A 23864-nucleotide genomic window follows, 5' to 3' on the forward strand; every position below is an offset into this window, starting at 1 on the left:
GTCTATTTCTATGTATTGGCATATAATATACATATAAATTTACACATTTTATATAATTGCTATATAGTTATATTATTAAATCATGTTTGTATAATTTATATATATTCATAATGTTATTAAATTATAATTATATTGATTAAATATAAATGATATATAATTAACATAACTATATATTTATTTTTGCATTATATAAAATATTTTATATATTATATATAATTTATGTATGATGACATAAGTGGTACCATACTACTACTAATAAGTATTAGAGACATTTTCAAAACTGTATGTTTATCTCACTATTTTTAATTGTAGCACGGTTTTCCATAGTATGATCATATAACTTTTTAACCAGTTCCATATTGATGGACATTTAAGTTGTTTCAGATATTTTTATAATCATATATCCATGCATATGGGTATATGACATATATCATTCCTTAAGGTAAGACATTTCTATCATTTTTAAATTTATCCATGTTATAAATAACTTTCTGTATAAGTATTTGCATTTATGTCTTAGGGCAGATTTCTAGAAGCTGAATCACTGAATTGAAGACAAACTTTTAAAACAAACGTCTTACATGCTTAATTATCCAACTATCAATCAGAAAGTAAACAGCACTGTTGATCACAACACCACACATACACACACACAGAAAATCGACAGAGGGTGTTCCGGGTGTCTGTTATCAACTATACCATGAGTTTTGACATGAGTTTTCTGAGCCATCTCATTCATTCTCGTAAAACAAAGCTGAGTTTAGGAGTCCCAAGCGTATATCCTGCAAATACACCAGGACAGCAACTTAAGCCAAAGAGAACAGACTCTATACTAGCCACACAGCAGCAGGAGGAGCTCCCTACAGCCAAATAACAAGGGAGACACAGACCGGAGGTTCAGGTTTTGGAGTGAGACACAGATTTGAATCTGTGTCGGACGTGGGCAGCCGTCTATGGGGTCGCACAGAGTCGGACACGACTGAAGTGACTTAGCAGCAGCTACAACGTGAAGCCTGTTCTCTCATGATACCTCCGTTCGTCAGCTTGTGTTCCCTTCTTGCCATAGCCTCCCCTTGCCTCCATCTTCTCCTAAACCTCAGTTCCTTTGCCTCTGCCCCCAGAACAACCTTCCCCTACACCAGTCCGCACCCCTCCCTTCTAAGGGCTTCCATGCCTGCATCTCATTGGAACACAGAAGCTTGTAACAGACCATCACACCTACCCACAACACCGGAAAAAGGAGAAAACAAAAACTAAATAACAAAGACATATTTTTAAAAAGCTATGGGCCAGGGCTTCCCTGGTGGCTCAGTTGTAAAGAATTTGCCTGCCAATGTAGGAGGCAAGGGTTTGATCCCTGGACCGGGAAGATCCCACAAGCCACGGAGCAACTAAGCCCACGCCTGTGCTCCAGAGCCCTGGAGCCACGGCTACTGAAGCCAGAGAGCCACAGGGCCCACGCTCCACGAGAAGCCACCACAATGAGAAGCCCTTGTGCTGCAACTAGAGAAAAGCCCACACAGCAATGAAGACCTAGCACAGCCAAAAATAAACAAATAAATAAAATTGTAAGAAAAAAGATGTTGGCCAGCAGAAACCAACACAACGTGGTAAAGCAATTATCCTCCTATTAAAAATTAAAATTATAATAGTAATAAAAAAGCTATTGGGAACCACAGATTCAAAAAAAAGTCTAAAGGCACTAAACTGCACAGAGAGCCAGGGGCTCTTCTCCGTGAGCGCAGATGGCACTTTGTTCCGGAGGTGATGGCTGGGTCAGGAAAGGTGGGAGGATGAGTCTGAGGGATGGGAAGTGGTGGATAATCCCTCTGAGGACTAACTGAGATCAAAGATACAAATGTACCGGTTCCCTCCCATCCCAGCCCTTGACCCTGGACACCCGAGGTGTACTAACATCCCTTCTAACTTTTGCAGTGAGAGCTGGAAAAAATAGTTTAGGTTATTCTAGTTGAAGGCTCTCAATTTTGGCTGCATGTTAGAATCACCAGGGAATTTTTAAAAATACATCTATGGTTGGGGCGGGGGAGGGGGAGGGCAAGGGGATGTCTGGACCAATTAAAACAACAGTTCTGTGGCAAGACCCAGACCACAGTGCTTCCTAAACTTCTCTAGGTGAGTCTGGGGTGCTGCCCATGTTAAGAAGTGCTGGTTTAATTCCACCTGCTTCTTTCATCCCTTAGACTTTAGATTTTCACATGTTAAACCATTTCATGTCTTTCCCACTGTTGAGGGCTCGGGCCACTTCTCAGCCACCTTTCTGTCTTTACAGCTTCCAGGGACTTCCTTGGTGATCCAGTGGTAACGACTCCCCACTTCCCCTGCAGGGGACACAGGTTCAATCTCTGGCTGAGGAACTAAGGGCCAATACGCAGCTTGGTGCCACCAAAAAGAAAAGGTTCCATGTGTCTCTACAGCACCCACCAAAGGGCTCTGCGTGCAGTAGGTATTCCATAAACATTCTCAAGGTGATGAATTAAACACACGCCCACAAGAGTTAGTCTTTAGGCACTCAACGTCGAGAAAAAATTGCATTTCTTTAAAAAAAAAAAAAAAAAAGTCAGAAAGAGAAAGACAAACACTGTATGTTAATGCATATATATGAAATTTAGAAAAACAGTACCAATGATCCTACATGCAGGGCAGCCAAGGAGTCCCAGATGTAAAGAAGAGACTTTTGGACTCAGAAGGAGAAGGCGAGTGTGGGATGATTTGAGAGAATACCACTGAGACATGTGTACATGTGTATTACCATATGTAAAATAGATAACCAGTGCAAATCCCATGTGTGAAGCAGGGCACTCAAAGCCAGTGCTCTAGGACAACCCAGAGGGATAGGGTGGGGAGGGATGTGGGAGGGGCATTCAGGATTGGCAGGGGCACATGTATACCTGGGGCTGATTCATGTTTATGTACGGCAAAGACCATCACAATATTGTAATTATTCTCAAAAATAAATAAATAAAGCAATATATAAATATAAAAAAACATACATTTAAAATATTCATTTATTTGGCTGTGTCAGATCTTAGTTGTGGGATGCAGAATCTTTTATCACAACATTTGAACTCTTAGTTGCAGTATGTGGCATCTAGTTCCCTGACCAGGGATTGAACTGAGGTCCCCTGCATTGGGAATGTGGAGTCTTAGCCACTGGACCACCAGGGAAGTCCCCCAAGTGCATTTCTTACAGCTTCAAATTGAACACTTCAAATATAGGAGAGGGAGAAAGACATTTCCAAGACAGAAAAATTCACACCAGCCCAGGAAAGTGGAAGTGGATACATTTCCAGGGAAATCCCCTCAATGAAAATGAAAGAAAAAGTCGGTTTTCCCATCCCAAAAGATTGCTCCCACCGTTTCTTCTCTTTCTGGAAACTGACTTTTGTTTAATCAAGTTGGATCCAGAAAAATAACTAAGACATTGACCACCTGGTAACCACGATCAGCTGGTTTGACGCCCCCTCTAGCTGTAACCATCTGTGTGATCCAGGGCAAATTATTTAATCTTTGAGCCAGAGTTTTCTCATATATACTGTTAAAAGATAAACTGAAGCATATTAAACTTTTGAGTTTATTTGAGCAAAAACTGATTTGAATCAGGGTAGAGCCAATTTAGCAGAAAGAAAGTTGCCCGAAGAAGCTGTGTGAAATGAAAGATTATAGCCAGAAGGGAGCAGAAACAAGGAAGTTATTCTAGGCAAAAAAAAATTGGGCTGGTTATTGCAAGGCTCCTTTCCTGCGAGGGACACAGGGGTCTATCAGGAGGTGACCTAACCAGAGCAGATAAGGTGTTTCCTGACTAACTGGTTTAAGACTCCATTTCTGGGAGAGCTGAAACTGTAATTAAGTTTGGGTTTGGTGCTGTGGGGCTTAGCATAAATGATTCCATTTTGGACCTGTTGCCTTGTTTTTAACAATATAAAGTGAGAAATAAAACCCCCAAAGAACCAGCTTGTAAAGTTGTGGGGAAGATTCAACGCAATGTTCCAAATCTAAACATCTAGCCATAATGGGCATTCAAGTATTACTTCTTTGTATTCTTGGGGACCATAGAATATTACATGTCTTAAAAGTCAGTATAGTCAAAGCTATGGTTTTTCCAGTAGTCATGTACAGATGTGAGAGCTGGACCATAAAGAAGACTGAGCCCCAAAGAATTGATGCTTTTGAACTGTGGTGCTGGAGAAGACTGTTGAGAGTCCCTTGGACTGCAAGGAGATCCAACCAGTCAATACTAAAGGAAATCAACCCTGAATATTCATTGGAAGGACTTATGCTAAAGCTGAAGCTCCAAAACTTTGGCCACGAAGAGCTGCAAAGAGCTGACTCATTGGAAAAAGCCCTGATCCTGGGAAAGGTTGAGGGCATGATAAGGTGGTGACAGAGGATGAGATGGTTGGATGGCATCACTGACTCGATGGACATGAGTTTGAGCAAACTCCGGGAGACGGTCGAGAACAGGGAAGCCTGGTGTGCTGCAGTTCATGTATGGGATCTCAAAGAGTCTGACATGACCTAGCAACTGAACACAACAATATATGTTATTAATATTATGAATTATATATATATTATTATATATCTTCAGATAGCCTCTAGTAAGAAAATCAAGTTAAACCCTTGCCTCTAGTTTTGATTCCTGGAACCATCCAATGACAAACCTGGCCCCCAAAAGAGCTGGGCGATCCCCGCCATCAGGACTAGAGGGTTGAGTTAGGACGGGTCTGGAAGATGACACGTCACAGCAGGGGAGCTGCAGCCTGGACTGGCCATGGGGAAGAAAGATGGATTTTTCCGTTACTGAAGGGAGAGCTGAACTCTTGAACCAACCGGATGTGTTTTCCTGTGTTTCGCCTTCCCCCAGACTCTCCAAAAGCAGTGGGTGGATGGATGTCTCTGCCGATTTCCTCTGGTTGTTTTCACAGACCTACACTTTGAGAGGCTGATTGTTGAGTCCTCATCTTTCTTCCCCACAAGAAGAGGGCTTTGTTCAGCGATTAAGTCAGGCTGAGAGGCAAAGCCTTCTTATTTTAGATCAAAGTTTGGGCCCCCAAGTAAAACAGCTCTCACCTCCTTTTCATTTAACTGACAATGTTTTCTCCCTTAGAGACTGAACTGGAGATTTCCACCAGACAGAAAGCCCCTGCCATGACTTGTATAGATGTCAAAATACCAGGAAGTGAGACCCCAGCTGCTTCCCAGGTGGCAGTGGTAAAGAATCTTCCTGCCAGTGCAAGAGATGAAGGTTCAATCCCTGGGTCGGGAAGATCCCCTGGAGAAGGGCATGGCTACTCACTCCGGTATTCTTGCCTGGAAAATTCCATGGACAGAGGAGCCTGGTGGGCTACAGTCCATGGGACCACAGAGAGTTGGACATGGCTGAATGCACACACACACACTCTGAGACCCCAGCTAGCAGAGGAGAGCATGAAGACACTCATTCAGGCATCTTATTTCTACTGCCAATGAAGGGGCACAAGCAAAGATCACCTTTGGTTCCTCTACACGATGACCTCAGCTCTCCCCCTTCCTCTGTTTTGGGGCAGATTGCATTCAGACTCGGGGGAGCAGCAGCCCTGCCAGCAGGTGGGTTCTGTGTGCTCATTGTCACCTCCTCTGGAGGTTTTCTCGGTGCCTCTCTTGGCAATACTGACGGGTTTTTCTCTGAAGTTCCAGAGCCATTGAGAACATCTCACTGTCCCTGTCTAAAACGATTGCCCGCTCTGAGATTCAAGGATTGTGCTCTGTGGCTTTAATCTCAGTATGAACGTCTTCAGTCCTTTCTTTGGGAATTGCTGCCTGAATTTCTTAGTTCAAGTTACACGGCAAATTCACCCCTAAAACGGGAGGTTCTAAGGACCTTGCGTCCATCAAAAAGCGACTCAGGAGAGCTCTGGGGCTGAGGGGAGGAAGGAGAAGGCTCAGGGACCCAGGCAGCATCTTTGAGAAGAGGGAAGAGGGTCAGTTTGCAGAAAATGAAGGAAGGTGTCTGCTCAGCCGTTAGTAGTAGAGGGGAGTAGCTGTACCTGGCAGCTTAGAGCTTTTTTCTTAATGCCACACAGAACTTCTGAAAATTCCTGGGGTACTGTTTTCTCTTCTCTCTCCTCCTTTCCAGGAAAGTAACTCACTGGAAAAAGAGCTGGGTCAGGAGTCAAGTTGTTTCAGTCCCAGCTACTATTATGCCTGCAATTGCTTCCCCTCTGTGAGCCCCCGTTTCCTCACCTGCAATATGTTAGGATTGAACTGGAGGACCTTGAAGGGGGCCTCCCCAGTCACTCAGCAGTAAAGAACCTGCCTGCAATGCAGGAGACACAAGTTCGTTCCCAGGGTGAAGAAGATCCCCTGGAGGAGAGTATGGCAACCTACTCCGTATCCTTGCCTGGGAAATCCCATGAACAGACGAGACTGGCAGGCTACAGTCCGTGGGTTCACAAAGAGTCAGACTTGACTGAAGCAACACCCTGCAAAGAGGACCTTGAAGACCCCAGCTCGAGCCATCAAGGCTTCAAAGACTAAAAAGCTCATATGATGATGTGTTTATAATTCTCTTTGACAGGAACTAATGTTTTTCTCATTCATTTCCTATAAAAGTTTCTCCCAGGATTTAGCATGTCTTGGACCATAATAGGAACTCCATAAAACCCACTGAGTGAGTGAATGAATGAATGAATGGGCCTGATTTAAGCCAGCTCTTCTCTCTCCTGAGAAGCTCTGCCTCTGACTGAAGAGGCCCACGAGCAGCTCAATATGCTTTTGTCCTTAACTGCCAATTTCCCACTTCTCACTCACCTAATCCTCTGTGACCTGTGGGTTTAAAGACCCGGAATTACTTGTCCAAAGCCAAATGACTCTATTGGCAAAGTACACCAAGCTTCCGAAACAGAGAAAGAAGAACACTTATGTAATTTTTATAAAATGAGTATAAGTCAGGGTCAAAATCAGAAAAGAACAGTATAAGAAACAACTATTATAAGCCAGTTTCACTTCTTTGGATGTGGACAATTTGTAAAGTCTTCATTGAATTTATTACAATATTGCTTCTGTTCTATGTTTTGGTTTTTTGGCCATGAGGCATATGGGAACTTAGCTCCCCGACCAGGGATCGAATCTGCACCCCTGCATTGGAAGGGGAAGTGTGAACCACTGGACCACCAGGGAATTCCCAATTTCACTTTTAATATACTGTGAGGCTAGGTTTTGGTTTCAAGACTGCCGAGAATGATGGCTGAAATCTAATTCCTGGTGACTTTCATTTCAGGTTCCTGCTGAATCAGTAAACAAAGAAAACACAAAATAAATGAGATAAAGACACAAGTTAGAAAATGGGTTCAGCTTCCCAACTCCTGCTGAGTTTCTCGGAGACATGCTTCCTAAGTTGTGTTTTCTTTTTATCCCCAACTTTTGTTTTCTCTGAAGAGAGGGCAGGATGAAAAGCCTACCACATCAAAGAGTTCAAGTCACCGGCTTTCTTCTATTTATGCTTTAGAAAAAGGAGAGGGGCCATAGCATCATCCGAGGGTCTCTCCACTACCATATAAAGCAATTCATTTTCCCACTGTGATGACCACAGTTTTGTGTCATCAAAACACTGTGTTTTCATTGCATTACTGGGTCCAGAGTAGGCTTGACCACAGTCTACAGCAAATATACATAAAGCTCCTAAAAATGTCTACCTGCACATTGAAATCTACAATATATCTTAACACATTATTGACCGGGGGATATTTGCAGAAACTAACGCCTGTAGCTGGTGATTTGTTACACAAGTGAATATTGAAATGTCACCTGTCAATAATGTTCCAGGAACGAAAGATATGTTAAAATGTCTCTGCTCAATAAGCTGTTAAAAGTAAATAATGACCAGGTTGGGTATATCTTAGAAGAGGAGGGATGATATAAGATTGAAAGCTCCCATAATGTAATTTAACACATCAATAGATTAAAGGCCAAAAGGCAGAATTTTTGTACATGCAAAAAAAAAAAAAAAAACAACCCACATTCTCTTTAATCAACTCCAATTTACAATTTAACATTGAAAACTTACAAAATCAGAAAAAAAAAAATTACTCGTCCAAATGTACTCTGCTTGTCATAGAACTAACCCTATTCCTGTGTAAGAAAGCCCAGAGTCTGGACTGGGCTTAGGTCCCTCTGACCCCAAGCCTCCAACCGAACACAGCTTTGGGGGGTTCTGTGCCAAGACCTGCTCTGAACTGGAATATGGTTAGTGACTTCCTAAAATGGGCTTTCTTGGTGGCTCAGATGGTAAAGAATCTGTCTGCAATGGGGGAGACCTGGGTTTGATCCCTGGGTCAGGAAGATGACCATTCCCAGTAAAGAATGGCTACCTATTTTAGCATTCTTGCCTAGAGAATCCCATGGACAGAGGAACCTAATGGGTTACAGTCCACAGGGTTGTAAAGGGTTGGACATGACTGAGCAGCTAACACACTTCCTAAAACACTGAGCAACCACATTGCTCCAGAGAGATCAGCTTCTCTCCAGAAAGTCCCTCTCTCTTGACCAAGTTCGTCTTCTCTGGCTGGTGGTGGTCGGACTGCCTTGGAGAGCAGAGGGTTTGATCTGCACTAGAGCACTTGATTCACACTCCCTGAGTACGTGCCTTCTTATCCTGGTAAGTAGTGGGTGCCATACTCTTCATTTGGCACCTGGGGGCCCAGAAAGACCCTGACAACTGAGTTGACAAGGCCACGATGTCCCCTCAATGGGCAGAGAAAACAAAGAGCTAATGTGTTTAACTCCAAAGCCTTGGAGTTACAAAATGACAAATCACAATCTGTCTCACATGCTCTTTTCCACTCCATCATGGGGAGATGCAAAGTGCATTAGAGGACAAGAACAGGCTCCAGTAAGAACAGCCCCAGGCCCCCAGGGAGCAGCTGAGGCAGACGTCTGCCTTGGGTGGCAGCTCAGATGGACAGGCAGATCAGAGGGACCGCAGCCAGAGGCTGGTCGGGCAGACACTGTGTCATTGCTCCGTCTCAGTGTGAAGGGGGGCTTGTCTGAAGCTGTCACCGTGCGTTTACTTCTCCTTCCATATTCTTCCCTCCATCCCTGTCATTCCTCACCAACTTCATCCACTCAGATGTTCTGGGATTTAATAACAAAGTAAAGAGTCTTGGATGGAATTACCCTCACATCTCAGCACTAGACCAAAGATGTGTTTGTTGTCCTGGGACCAACTGCTGCTCCACTTCCGGTCATGGCAGCGTGGTTTGTAAAGGAATCTTTTTCTTTCTTTAATGAAATAGTGAAGCTCCTGTCTGCTTCTCTATGCTCCCGCCTCAGGCATCCTGGGTCTCAGGACCTGGGCATCCCCAGTGAATGGATTAGATCTCTGGCTCAGAAAGGGTGCTGCCAAGTCTTAAAACGTTTTCTGTCTCTAATACTTAGAACAGTGACTTGCACATAACACACCTTCAGCAGATACTTGGGACATGGAGCTCTGTTCCGTGCTGTGTGGCAACCTGGATGGGAGGGGAGTATGGGGGAGAATGGATACATGGATACCTATGGTTGAGTCCCTTTGCTGTTCACTTGAAAGTGTCACATTGTTAAATCAGCCATACCCCAATACAAAATAAAAAATTTTTTTAAAAAATAATACTTGTTGAGGGGATGGGGATGGATAAACCCCTTCCAAGTAATATGTGAAAGCTTCACATTTTGGTGAATGAACCCTTCAAACTGCCCAGCAACTGAATCTGCTGGGGGAACAAAGAGAGACAAAGGGATAAATTGGGAGCTTGAGATGAATGGATACGCACTACTGTTTATGAAATAGATAAACAAGCTCCTGCTACATAGCACAGGGAACTATTTCAATGCCATGTAATAACCTATAACGGAAAAGAATCTGGAAAAGAATAGATACATATGTACATATGTAACTGAATGTGTATATGTATATGTATAACTGAAACCCTCTGCTGTACACCTGAAACTAACAACACTATAAATCAACTATACTTCAATTTTTAAAAAAAGAAAACAAACACTGTTTTCAGAGCATTACAGTGAGATTGTTCTCATCCTGCACGCTCCACACAACACCAGAAAGAAATCATCCAGAGCAGTTACAGCACACGAGTGAACCATGATGGTGATGCTGACCTCCAGGTTGGCATGGAAACTGAGGTCACCACCTCCATCCCAGGCAGGATTATCAAGTACCAAACATTCTGGGCAGTAGAAGGCAAATTGTTCTCAGAAATCAAAGAACTGCAGAGCAAGTAAGAAACTCAAAAACTTATCTGCAGAGGAGTATCTGTGAGTCCGTAGTGAGATAAATAGATGATTGAATGAGTAAATGAATGGGGAGAAGTGACTGATTTTCCTTACAGGAGAATCACAAACAACAATTAGAAAGGAAGGAAATAGAAAGTTACCATCAGACATCACAGTAATAACAACTGCAAGGAAAGCACATGAATGGATGCTAACGTCCAGGAGTGAAACTTTAAGAAGAAACAGGGTATTTTGTTGTTATTGTTCAGTCACTCGGTCATGTCTGACTCTTTGTGACCCCATGGATTTCAGCATGCCAGACTTCCCTGTCCTTCACTATCTCCCGAAGTTTGCTCCAGACCGAAAACTGCAATCACAGAAATTAGTTATTTGTATATCTTCAAAATGTCTCCCCTCCAAACCTTGGTCAATTACTGTGGTGATTTTAACACATGTCCACAAATTCTTTAACACTCCTCCCTTCAGAGATGGAGATGATTCTCCTCCTCTGAATGGGAGCTGGACTATGACTCATTTCCAAAGAACTATAAATTGAAAGGGAAAAAATACCAACCCGACAATGGTTAGAACTGGCAGATAGCACCCTCACCAAATGACTGGTTAACACCACCGGCAACAAGTCATGTTGTTATTTTGTCCCCCAAAATGGTGTGATGAGAAAATCACTTGCCCACAAATGCATTATCTTAGTCCCATCGTGAGAAAACCTAAGACAAAACCAAATCAGGAGCCTTTTACAGGATACCAGATTAGCACTCTCCAAAAGTATCCAAGTCATTTTTTTTTAAAAAAGGAAAGACTGAGAAACTCACAGATTGAAAGAGGTTTAATGCCATCTGAGATCCTGAATGGGATTCTGGAAGTGAAAGTGGATATTAATGGAAAAACTTGGGAAATTCAAATAAAATCTAGTGTTGTTGATGGTATTATACTAATGTTAATTCTTAGTTTTGATGAGTGTATTGTGTTTTTATAAGATGTTAACATTAGGGGAAGCTGGGTAAAGGGTAGATGGGAACTCTCTGTGCTATCTTTGCAACTCTTCTGTAAATCTAAAAATATTCAAAAATGAAAAGTGTTTGTGAAGCTATCTAGTCTACTCCCTTCATTTTATAAGAAATCTAGGGATGCTAATGTGCAAATGTTCAGTATCTTCACACCAGGCACATGCTAAGTGTATGATAATTACATGATAATTACACTTACAATTACAAGTCCTTTAATTACACGGACTTGATCCTAATGGCCACAGAACCCAGATATCCTAGCCATCTAGTCCTGGGCAAGTCCCTATAGACATTGACTCTATAAAGTAATGATAATGTTAAGTTTTGCTTTTGAAAGATAAAACAGAAATATATAAAATAAAAATAGGAAGCAGCTCCATTCCTTTCACTAACCACCAAATTTAGACTTTCCCTATCTATATTTGTTGAGGCAAGGAATATGACTTTATTCTGAGAGCCTGCTGACCAAGAAGATAGCACACGAACGTCTCAAAATAAGCATCTTGTCAGAGTCTGTATCCCAGGCTCTGTTATAGAACAGAGATGGGGGAGCTGAGGAAACAAAGTAAAAAGACCATCAGTCTTGCAGATATTTCCTAGAATGGCAAGTCTCTGGCAGGGGATGTGTTAATTTCTTCCTGCTTGCCATCCACAGGTGGACAGGGTCCTGAACAAATGCGCCTTAGTCAGACAGAGGCCACAGAATTCTCTCAGGCAGGCCTTCATGTATAATTATAATAACAAAAGTAACAGAAAGCAAGTCAAGGAAAGTTCCAGCATGGAGTCAGAATTGGCTTTTCTCTGCTATGACATATTTTAGTAAAAGAGAAAGGTTAACATGGCTGAAATCTAATCTGTCTGGTGGCTGGCACATCATTCTAATTTTACCTACAAGGAGGTAGACTTCACTATGCATTTGAAGATAAAAGAAGGATTGGTGGCAATCAGAATAAATATTTCATGATACAATTTGATAGAATTGTATTGCAAAGAAGGAGCAAGTCTGACTCCATGTTGGAACTGTTTCTTTGACTTGATTTCCATTGCCTCGTCTCTGATTCACTGGCCTGGCATGTGGCAAGCAGAGTGAGCTCAGACTCAATAACTGTTGGTTTCAACCTTCTAATTAAAAGACACAAGACTTTTTAAAGAATTCTGGAAATTCTTCATGAAGAAATTCTTTCACATCCTTTACATGTTTCCATGCTGCTGTTCTCACTCTTTCTACTCTGTCAGAAGCACTGAAAAGAGTTTTTCTTTTTAATCCTTGTTAGACTACTGATTTCAAGAGGGGAAAAGAGCAACTCCTTCGACACTTCCAGATTTTGACTTTCTAGTAAAAATTGTTGGGATTCTTAGACCTTGACACTTCTGAAGATAAAATAAACATGTCATCTTCTATTTTATTTTGCTCAATAAAATTGTTCAGAATATCAAAAGTGGTAAAGACAATGCAAAATTTAATGTTTTGACATTGATGTTGGATATTGTTTAAGATTTTGGAGAGTACCTGCCCCTGACTGCAACTCGAGGAAATTGTTTTGCTAGTAATGTAATCAGTTTTTGTTTAATGACATCAGCAAAGATGTGTTTATTATTTTTTTAAAAAACACATGAAAACATATAATCTTTTACCTTTTTCTTTGAAAATAATTTCAAAAGTACAGAAAAGTTGCAAAAATAAGAATAGAACCAAAAAGACTGTATAACTTTTACCTAGGTCTCCTTATTGTTAACATTTTATTCCTTTTGCTTTATCATTCATTCTCACTCTCTCCAGGTAAATCTTCACTCAGCCATTTTTACAGTAAATCATAGGTATGTCGACATCACCCCCCTGAAACCAGGAGTATAAGAGATGATGTAGAACTTTCATATGTGGGAACTTTTTCCAATGTTTTCTACAAACTGTTTTAGCCCTAGAAAGCATTTCTGCTATGTTTTAAAGAATGTTTATGACAACCTATATTGCTGCTCTGACTTTTTAAAGGTATTTTTCTCTCCAGATGGAGAATATTGAGAATAATTGAAAATAATTGCTTATGTTTAAATTTTTTAATGTTAAGCACTCAGTATTTCTTACCGATAGTCTTTGCTTTGCACACAATGGACTGTTTTTCAAGAGGGCTGTATCTTGGATGGATTGCTGTTGCTGTTGTTTAGTCACCAAGTCATGTCTGAGTCTTTGCAACCCCATGGACTATAGCCCACCAGGCTCCCCTGTCCATGGGATTCTTCAGGCAAGAATACTGGAGTGGGTCGCCAGGCCCTCCTTCAGGGGATCTTCCTGACCCAGGGATAGAACCTGCATCTCCTGCATTGCCAGGTGGATTCTTTAATGATGAGCCATCAGGGAAGCCTGTATGCTTGGATACCAATGGAGAAATGAAAGAAGCCAAGACACTGAAATAAAATTATTATTTCCTCCACTTCCTTTTACCATATGCCATTCAGAATAATGTAACAAAATGAATCTCCTTTTAAAGAAATATCTATAAAGCAGAGAAAGGCAGGAGGTCCAGGGTTCAGGGTATCTTAATTAATAATTGATAAAGTCTTACTTTTTGCTTTGTGGCATAGAATTTTTTTTACGTACTAGGGCAATGCAGCTAGGTGAGATTTAACATGGGCAAGAGGCATGTTTTCAGACACATAACTTTTGCAAAAAAAAAAAAAACACATGAAATTTAAAGTCTTGGATCGCTAGATATGATCCTATTTACCTTACATGTTAGAAGGTCTTTCCTTAAACCCCCAGGGGAAACCTTGTGTACTGTTTTAAATATCACTGTCCTGAACAAGTCAAGACTCTGGCCAGAGAAGGTATTAAACTGGAGGAAGGAGGAAAATTGAATCCAGATTCTTGGAGACGAGATTAGGGAGATGGGCCTCCCTCATCACCACCCAACATGAGGATGAAAAGTCGAGATTCAGCAGATGGCCAATGGCCATGAAAAGGTGCTCAGCATCATTGATTACTAGAGAAAAGCAAATCAAAACTACAAAGCAGTATCACTTCAAGCTGGTCAGAATGGCCTTTATTAAGAAGTCTACATGAAATGCGAGGTGGCTCAGATGGTAGGAAATCTGCCTGCAATGCCAGAGACCCAGGTTCAAAACCTGGGTGGGGAAGATCCCCTGGAGCAGGAAATGGCAACCCACTCCAGTATTCTTGCCTGGAAAATCCCATGGACAGAGGACCCTGGTGGGCTACAGTCCATAGGGTTGCAAAGAGTCAGACATGACTTAGCAACTAAGCTACCACTAAAAAGTCTACAAATAATAAATGCTGGAGAAAAGGGAAATAATAAATGTTGTGGAGAAAAGGGAATGCTCCTACACTGTTGGTGGGAATGTAAATTGATGCAGCCACTATGAAGAATAGTATGGAAGTTCCTTTAAAAACTTAAAATAGAGTTGCCATATGATCCTGCAATCCCACTCTTGGGCATATATCTGGAGAAAACTCTAATTTGAAAAGATACAAATTTACAAACAGTTCATGTGACTTAACATCATCAAAACAAACAACCCAATCAAAACATGGGCAGAAGACCTAAATAGACATTTCTCCAAAGAAGACATACAGATGGCCAAAAAGTACATGAAAGGATGTTCAACATTGCTAATTATTAGGGAAATGCAAATCAAAACTACAATGAGGTACCAGCTCACATCAGTCAAAATAGCCATCATCAAAAAATCCACAAGCAGCAAACACTAAAAAAAGAGCCACCATATGATCCTGCAATCCCACTCCTGGGCATATATCTAGAGAAAACCATAATTTGGAATATCACTAATCCATAAAAAAGAATGAGATAATGTTATTTGCAGCAACATGGACGGACCTAGAGGATACTAAGTGAAACAGGTCAGATAGAGAAAGACAAATATCATATGACACACTTACATATAGAATCTAAAATATGATACAAATGAACTTATTTACAAAATAGAAACAGATCCCCATACATAGACAACAAACTCATGGTTACCAAAGGGGAAGGGGTGAGGGAGGGATACGTTGGGAGTTAGGGATTAGCAGATACAGATTATTGTGCGTAAAATAGATCAACAACAAGGTCCTACTGTGTAGCACAGGGGACTGTATTCAGTACCTTGTAATAAACCATAATAGAAATGAAAAGTAATGAAAAGCATATGAAAAGTAATATATAAAAGAAATATATATATAAATATATGGAAATACATATATTGAATATATATATGAATCCCTTTACTGTACACCAGGTATTAACACAATACTGAAAATCAACTATACTTCAATTAAAATTTTTTTAAACAACAGTTGCCGTTCCGAGGGAAATGCAGAGTTGGGTGGGAGCCGTTTTATCCATTGTCCATCCACCACTGCAGCATCTGATAAAATATCGTGTGATCAGAATGGCAGCCATGTGATCTGTGACTAATCAAGTGGAAACCAATTTGGTTAATAAAAGACAGAAAGGTAAGAAGTAACCTGAAGCAGAAGGGTAGAGTTCTGCGGAAGGGTCCCTGGCTTGGGGGCTCTGCCTGCCACGCTAATGTCCTGTCCCTTTTTGTGGGAAATGAATGGGTGGCCACTGAAAGGATTTATGCTCAGGAATTATCAGATTTCCCTTTAAAAAGCCTTAAATGATAATGCTTAGATATTTTCTCAAACATGAATGAGTGAGATTATCACTTTAAGGAAAACAACAGACAATATTTGTTGACTATTTTGAGTTTTCAAGTAAAAACTAGCACTGTAGAAAACTTGAACCCATCACTGTAAGGCTCATTGCTTTCCAATACTTTGAGAATTTTCTTTTAAAAAATTTATTTATGTGGCTGTGCCGGGTCTTATTTGCAGGACATGGGCTCTCTCATTGTGGAGCTCAGGTTTAGCTGCCCCAAGACTTGTGGGAGGGTCTCAGTTCCCCAATCAAGGACTGAACCCACGACAGGGATTGAACCTTCATCCCTTGCATTGAAAGGTGGATTCTTAACCACTGGGCCACCAGGGAAGTTCTTTTCTTGAGAACTTTTTGATGAGGTCAGAGGGAGATTAATCAATGTGATTTATTAAATATTGTGTTATGGAATGTGTCAATATTGGAAGATGTCCATAACTTAGTCCATATTTTCCAAATGGCCAATGTTGGATGTTACATAATCATGTGTGGGTGCAAAATCAACCCCAAAATAAGATCAACCAAATGAATTTTAATGTAACAAAGTATTAAAAGTTCACTGAGGTGGTCTGAGATTCAGCACTGCAACTAACTATAATTTGTCCAGTCTGGGACAAAAAGGAATCTCACAATTATTTGAAAAGGCTATTAATATACTCCATCCATTTTCATCTACATTTCTGTGTGAGGCTGGATTTTCTTCCCATATATCAGCCCAAGCAACACATTACAATAGATTGAATACCGAATCAAATATGAGAATCTGCAATTAATGACATATCTGAAAAATACAAATGCCATTCTCCTACCTAAATATTCTCTATTTTGAAAAATTAGTTATTTTGCATAAAATGTAGGTTAGTTATAACAGGTGAATGAGTTTATTATTTTTAAATAAATTACTAACACATGTTAATAGTTTTTTAATTTTGTAGTTTTCATTTCAAATACACTAAATATGATAGATATAACCTACATAAACAAAGGCTCTTGGGACTCTTTAATGATTTTACGAATGTAAAGGAGTCTTTTTCTACATTTATTTTTTAATATTCTTTTTTTTATGTTGATAATTTAAAAAATCTTTATTGAATCTGTTACAATATTGTTTCTGTTTTCTGTTTTGGTTTATTTGGCTGCCAGGCATGTGAGAGCCAGAGATCAAACCCACACCCCCTGCACTGGAAGACAAAATCTTAACCACTGGAACACCAGGGAAGTCCCTAAAGGTGTCTTAAGATCAGAAACCTGGAGAGCTGTTGCACTAACTTATATTGTGTTAACGGTTCTAAATTCAAAACATTCAAGAGTAGCTGAGTTTCACGTTTAACAGAAGCGAGGTAGGAAAGAAATCCCTGGAGGGCTGTAATGCCTGAGTTAACCGTTAAAGGAGGCTTCTCTTACTTGGGTGCCCTGCAGGTGTTTCCACTTGGGGTGCATTCATTGCAGTGAGTGCTTCTGGGATGGGAGAGGGAAGTTGCCTTTCTCTGCCTTGTCTGCAAAGTAGACAAAGACTATTTGAGAATCTAAGCAAACTCCTCAAACTACCTTGGAAAGGGCAAAAGTGGAAGTCATGGATTTGGAAAACTATTTGCCTAAAACCAAACCCTAATCTATGTAGGGGAGCTCCTGGGAAAGCCTTCCTGTACCCCAAGGACGGGGTACCCCAAAAGATGGGCTTGAGGCCCAGTTTAAAAGAGGTGGGGAGGGGAAAACACAGACTCTTAGAGACTGTACGTCCTAAATCAGGACCCCTTAAAGAAACTCTATTTTCTTTCTTTCATTGGAGTATAATTGCTTTACAATGTTGTGTTAGTTTCTGCTGTACTTACAAAGTCAAAGAGCTATACGTATACACACATCCCTTCCCTCTGGAGCCTCCCTCCCTTTAGGCATTTTTGGAAGCAGACAGACCTCTCCACAGCCCCAGGGACACAGAAGCCCATTTGCTAACTAACATGTGACTGACTCCCATTCCTGTGGCCCATGATTCATCCAGCAGGGTCTGGCTCCTCGGTGTGGCTCTTAGGCTGGGTGATCTGGCAGCCTGTCCCCTGGGGCTGATCCCCAGTTCTGGCTGGGCACAGCCAAGCAGCCTCGTTGAGATCCCCCAGTCTCAGAGCCGCACCTGTAAAGCCAGGATAATGGCCTGGACTTTGCATTCAAAGAACTTGGCACACATTCAGTTCAGTTCAGTCACTCAGTTGTGTCCGAGTCTTTTGAGACCCTATGAATTGCAGCACGCCAGGCCTCCCTGTCCATCACCAACTCCCGGAGTTCACCCAAACTCATGTCCATCGAGTCGGTGACACATTAGTAGATTAATAATGGCCATTTCAGTGCGCACTGTGTGCCAAGAACCATCAAGTGCTCTTCATTTATCAGATTTAGTCCTCACAAAAAGCCTGGAAACTCATGACAGTATTGCTTTGCTTCTAAGGAGACTTTTGGTCTACATTTGGGTGGTGGTTTAGTAGCTAAGTCGTGTCTGACTCTTTATGATGCCATGGACTGCAGCCCGCCAGGCTCCTCTGTCCATGAGAGTTCACAGGCAAGAATACTGGAATGGGTTGCCATGCTCCCTTCCAGGGGATCTTCCCCATCCAGGGATTGAGCTCAGGTCTCCTCCATTGCAGGAGATTCTTTACCAACTGAGCCACTAGGGAAGCCTGGTTTAACACAACAGAAATCGAATTTCATCTTGTATTGGTTGTGCATATGGTGCATTCTCTTTTGTACAAGAAGTTAGTAAACTCATAGTGTATCTTACAAAAACATGGTATGAGTCTCCCCATTTTATGGGTGGGGAACAAGTTTAAAAATAGGAAATAACTTGTCCAGGTCCACACATGGTCATGGTGGGACAGAGGTGAACCTAAGACCATCTTTCTCCTGCAGTGCAGGAGACACCGGTTAGATTCCTGGGTAAGAAAGGTCCCCTGGAGAAGGGGTAGAACAGGCTACCCACTCCAGTATTCTTGGGCTTCCCTGGTGGCTCAGACAGTAAAGAATCTGCCTGCAACGTGGGAGACCTGGGTTCCATCCCTGGGTTGGGAAGATCCCCTGGAGGAGGGCATGGCAACCCACTTCAGTATTCTTGCCTGGAGAATCCCCATGGACAGAGGAGCCTGGCGGGCTACAGTTTATGGGGTCGCAAAAAGTCAGACATGACTGAGTGACTAAGCAGATATTAATTATTATAAAATAATGGCTATATTCCCTGTGTTGTACAATAATATATCCTTTTAGCTTATTTATTTTATACATGAGAGTTTGTATCTCTTACTCCTCCATGCTTCTGTTATTTTTATGCAAGTTCTCTTTATCATGGGCTTAGGTGTACGTCAGAACCTATAGGTTGAAACCACTGCCTTCATATCAAGATTACCTAGGCCATTGGGGCTTCCCATGTGGCGCTAGTGGTAAAGAACCCACCTGCCAATGCAGGAGTCACAAGAGACCCGGGTTCGATCCCTGGGTTGGGAAGATCCCCTGGAGGAGGAAATGGCAACCCATCCCAGTGTTCTTGCCTAGAGAATTCCATGGACAGAGGAGCCATGGGCTTCAGTCCATGGGATGGCAGAGTCGGACACAACTGAGCACAGCAGCACACACCTAAGCCCTCAAAGCACTGGCTGAAGCCTTGACCCAGGCCGCTCACACTGTGTCAAAAACGTGAGCTCCAGACTTCCCTGGCAGTCCAGTGGCGAAGACTCCTTGCTCCCAATGCAGGGGGCCCAGGTTCAATCCCTGGTCAGGGAACTAGATCCCACATGCCACAACTAAGAGCCTGCATGCTGCAACGAAGATCTGGTACAGCCAAAATTTTTTTTTAAAAGTGAGTTCCAACTCAAGTTGATAAAACCACCATTAGAACTTAACCATAACAAACTTCAGTTGTCCTGTCTTTGAGATTGCCAAGGTTCACAGCAAGGATTAACTACAAGCCTTTGTCCCAGGATCTAGAAGACTTGTCATGTTTTTTCTTATTGCTGTGGATGTGTTTCCAATTTACATTTTAGAAAAATTGGGGGTTGTCTAATCTGTTGCAAATATCCACTAGCCTGTGGTTTTGCTTTTGCTCATGTTCAAGGTTTTTGATGACCTTTATTCCTAAGATGGAATCTCAGTATTTCCTTTGTAGTTTGTTATTGCTTTTAAGCTTGGTCTCTGTCCAACCAAAGTTATTTACCAATATTTTCTTCTCCTTTGTTAATAAGTTTGATGTTTTGTAAAACACTTGGATGGTGCAATTCTATGATTTGATTAGCTTTTTCATCCCAAAGAGTTGGCCGATTCTCCTGCTACAGCTTATTTAAGTGATGCCAAGTTATTAGCGTCTGCACTGAGCTGGTTGGCAAAGTGGAAGGTTAGCCGAGGACGAAGTGAAATGAGTATCAGCCTGCCTGGAGGCCCCGCCCCCTGCCCAGGTCCACAGGTGGGAACACCTGGCGTGAACGCAGGCACAGCCCTGCCCTCGAGATGCACGCCACCGGCTGTTTGCTCAGAGGTCACTTTGCTGCGGCAATCCTTCCTAGGCCCACCCACCCACTCTGACTCCGCACCGTCTCTATGACACGGTGCAATCTGCTGCCTCTTAAAAGCGCTTGTCAGCTTCTCAGAAGGACTTAAGAAAGGTGGAATCTGATTTTACTTAGGGAGTTCTGGAATCCAGACCAGGGCTCCCATATTGTCCTCACTGAAGAGGAGAGGCTAGAGGACAGCCTCTGACCTCTAGCCATGTTGACCACTAGCCAGGCCCCAAAGGGAGCAGGCTAGAGGACAGCCCCTAACCCCCAGCCCCGCAGGCAAGCAGCTTGACCTGACCTCTCACACTCCATTACCCTGGCGAGACCAAGAACATGCAGAGGGGAAATTTTATGATGGTTAAACACATAATCCTTAGAGTTCCAGGCACTTGGATTTGAATCCCTGAAATTCGCCCATTAAGCAGCCTTGGGGGACGTGACTGACCTTTGCTGAGCCTCAAATTCTTCATCTGCAAAGCAGGAGGACAGAAACAGCCCCCTCTACCCAGGGCACGCAGGATAAGGATCACGGAAGATCATTAACCCGTCCGCACTGCAGCTGTTCGATGGAATGACTTTATCTGCTGCAGGTGAATTTCAAGTCCTAGGGGATTTTTCAGCCAAAAGGCATGTGGGATCTTAGTTCCCCGAACTAGGGCTTCAACCAGTGCCCCCAGCAGTGGCAGCGTGGAATCCTACCCAACCACTGGACCACCAGGGAAGTCCCTGCACGTCCTGGTTAAAGGAAGGTGATGGGGCTGAGTGGCAGAAACTTGGTGGAGTGACCCCCAGACTAGTTAAAGTCTTCCTGTCCCTCTCCCCAAAAAAGACCAAGGGGTGCTTCACCTGTGTATTTCAACCAGGTATTTTATTGTTCTGGCAACTGCAAAATATACAAATTTCCGACAGGCTTTCCGTTTGAAAGCTGGCACAGCTTCATCTCAGGTAATTAACTCGGACAAATTTATAGAGAACACAGAGAAGTCAGAAGTCACACGTAAAAGGCCCCCAAGCCCACCAACCAACAAAACCCAATCTATACAGCTTTCCATCTTCAGGATCCCTTATACATATTAAATAAATAAATAGCACATCTGCTATCAAAATAATAAAAAAATAAATTTCAAGTATTAGAAACGAAAACGTCATTGGCGTGGTTCAAACAGTCTTTCTTCCCTACCCCCAAATGAAGAGCTTTTCTCAGGACAGAAGAAGGGGAGGGGCAAGCCCAGCCCAAAATGAATAAGCGAAGTTAAAAATATTGGTCCCAGAAGCTCCTGGGGGAGGGGAGTGAGGGCCAGCAGTCAGCGAGGCAGAAGCCCTGCGACCGCGGCTCAGACACAGCCTCGGCCCGCTCCTCCCTCCCTGGAAGTCCGGTCTCTGACCCCCGGACCCCCAGCTTCTGCTCTCTGCCTGTCCCCCACCTTCCCCCAACACTGAGGTTCTCTCTCCACATCAAGGCCCCTGCAAACCAAGGTCCCGGTCAGGCCAGGCCTCCTGTGTAAATGCACTGATTTTGGGCAGTCAGAGGCCAGGGCAAGCATTCAGATCAGCCGTCAAGAGTCGAAATTCAGGGTCCGCTCCAAACACCAGAGGAGGAGCCAGAAGGTGGATGTAAGAGCTGTTCGCAGGAGGACAGCAGGCCCCTCCGTCTAAACACGCACACAGACACACACGACAACAAGGCAGCAGGAAAGAGGGAGAGTAACACACGCCCTGCACAGGCACGTACAGACAGACAGACATCCTCTTGGGAAGATGGCCAGTGATGGGAAGGGAGGGTTTGAACAGCTTGATGTGAAACCCACACACCTGATTGTAGGGCCTCTGAATCCTGTCCCTGCTCCCCACTGAGTCCCAATCAGAGAAACATGCATTTTTCTTCTACAAGCTCCTCTCAAACAAAAAATACTAACAAAAACAGTTCCTCTCCCCACTCCAGGCTCCAGCTGTCTAAATGGCCCCCCACCCCCATGACTACTTCACAAGCTAAGAGGGGGAAGGAGCGGGGAAGGCAGGAAGAGAAGGTGACCTTTGGCACCGGCTTCTTGAGATTCTGAAAAGGGTCACTGGACAAGATCTACCTCAGTTCACACCGCTTCTCCTGGGCCTCGACCCCCTTGAGTGCCCGGAGGCCCCAGGAGAAGACCAGCAGGCAGAAACTACAGGTGTTCAGAACCACGTGTCCACAGCCTGCTCTGACCGCCCCCTACTAGAAATGCCGCAGGCGCCGTGAAGGCAGACGAGGACATTCTTTCCTCCGGACCCGCCCAGGGCAGCGGGCTCCGCGCTGAGGACACAGCAGGTCTCCTCACGCACACAGGGCGCTGCTCCACATCCTGCGGCCAGCCTCCTGGAGGACGCGGCCACGAGTGAGGCCTGGCTTGGGCCGCTGTCCCCACCCAGGAAGCACAGGAGGGGACGAATGTCCCGAAAGAGGGGGCCAGGTCGTTGTTTTGCATGCTGTCGCCCAGAGTCAGTCTTGCAACAATCCCAATGCTCCCTGCCCGGCCATTTAGGGGTGGGGGTATCCCCTCACCTCCCCAGAGGCACGCCCGGCTCCCACAACTTTCCAGAGCTCCAGCCCCAAGCATCGGGGTTTGGCACAAACCCCGAGCATCTTCAGTTGCCAAAGGTGAGATGTTTCAGGTCACAGTCTCTGCCGTTAACAAAGTGCGTGAGCCAGCAGGCCCGGGAGCCGAGGGAAGAGCTTGCGCTAGGAGGCGAGGCCCCTGGGGCTGTTTCCTCCTGCCAGACTGTCCCACGCCCTCCTCAGAGGCAGGACAGACTGGGAAGGGTAGGCGACATGCAGAGGGGCTGCTGCCTGGCTGACCAGCGGGTCCAGCGTGGGGCTCCTCTCTTCAGCTGCAGGACCGGCTCTCCTGGGTGAACCCCACCCAGCTCAAGCCATGAGCTTCCCTGCAGGAGGCAACGTCCAGGCCAGATGCACAAAGAGCCTCTTGGAAGTTTTCATTCCCTTGATCCTTAGCGGCTGAGAGCCTGGCCCCCCCTTAAGGTTAGGAGTCGAGGACCAGCATCACCACCAGCGGGGCAGGTACAGAACGAGATGAACAAGCCCACAGGGAGGTACCTGGTCCTGCCTCCTCTGTGCACGGTCCTTCCCGAGCCACTTGGGGCCCACAGGGAGAGCGGCCTGAAGGCTGGGGGAGCAGGGGCAGGCAGGGGCCCAGTCCCCCTGGAGCAGCAGCCCCTCCTCCATGCTGCCCTCCACCCTGCTCCGCTCTGCGAGACGTCCTCGGACGGCTGGCGGTGGGCAGACGGAAGGGCGGGATCCGGGTGTGGGGAGGGGGCGGTCAGTGCGTCCTGGAGGCGTCCACGCTGCCCGGGGAGCCTTTCATGTTCTG

At 43.9% G+C, this 23864-nt stretch overlaps 1 protein-coding gene across 11 annotated transcripts in view; it reads right to left on the reverse strand.

Annotated features, from left to right (window-relative positions):
- Nucleotides 1–23864, reverse strand: part of PFKFB3 (6-phosphofructo-2-kinase/fructose-2,6-biphosphatase 3) — a 273450-nt gene that overhangs the window by 174993 nt on the left and 74593 nt on the right. For 4 of the 11 annotated variants that reach the window (XM_059892423.1, XM_005214136.5, XM_005214135.5 and 1 more), the window contains 1 exon segment: nucleotides 21349–23861. The exons of the other annotated variants lie outside the window; for them this stretch is intronic. In XM_059892423.1, coding sequence (XP_059748406.1) covers nucleotides 23814–23861 — 48 coding nt within the window. In that variant the 3' untranslated portion in view covers nucleotides 21349–23813. 11 annotated transcript variants of the gene reach the window in all.

This window comes from Bos taurus, chromosome 13 (assembly GCF_002263795.3).
Source record: "Bos taurus isolate L1 Dominette 01449 registration number 42190680 breed Hereford chromosome 13, ARS-UCD2.0, whole genome shotgun sequence".
NCBI classification, from domain to species: Eukaryota; Metazoa; Chordata; class Mammalia; order Artiodactyla; family Bovidae; genus Bos; species Bos taurus.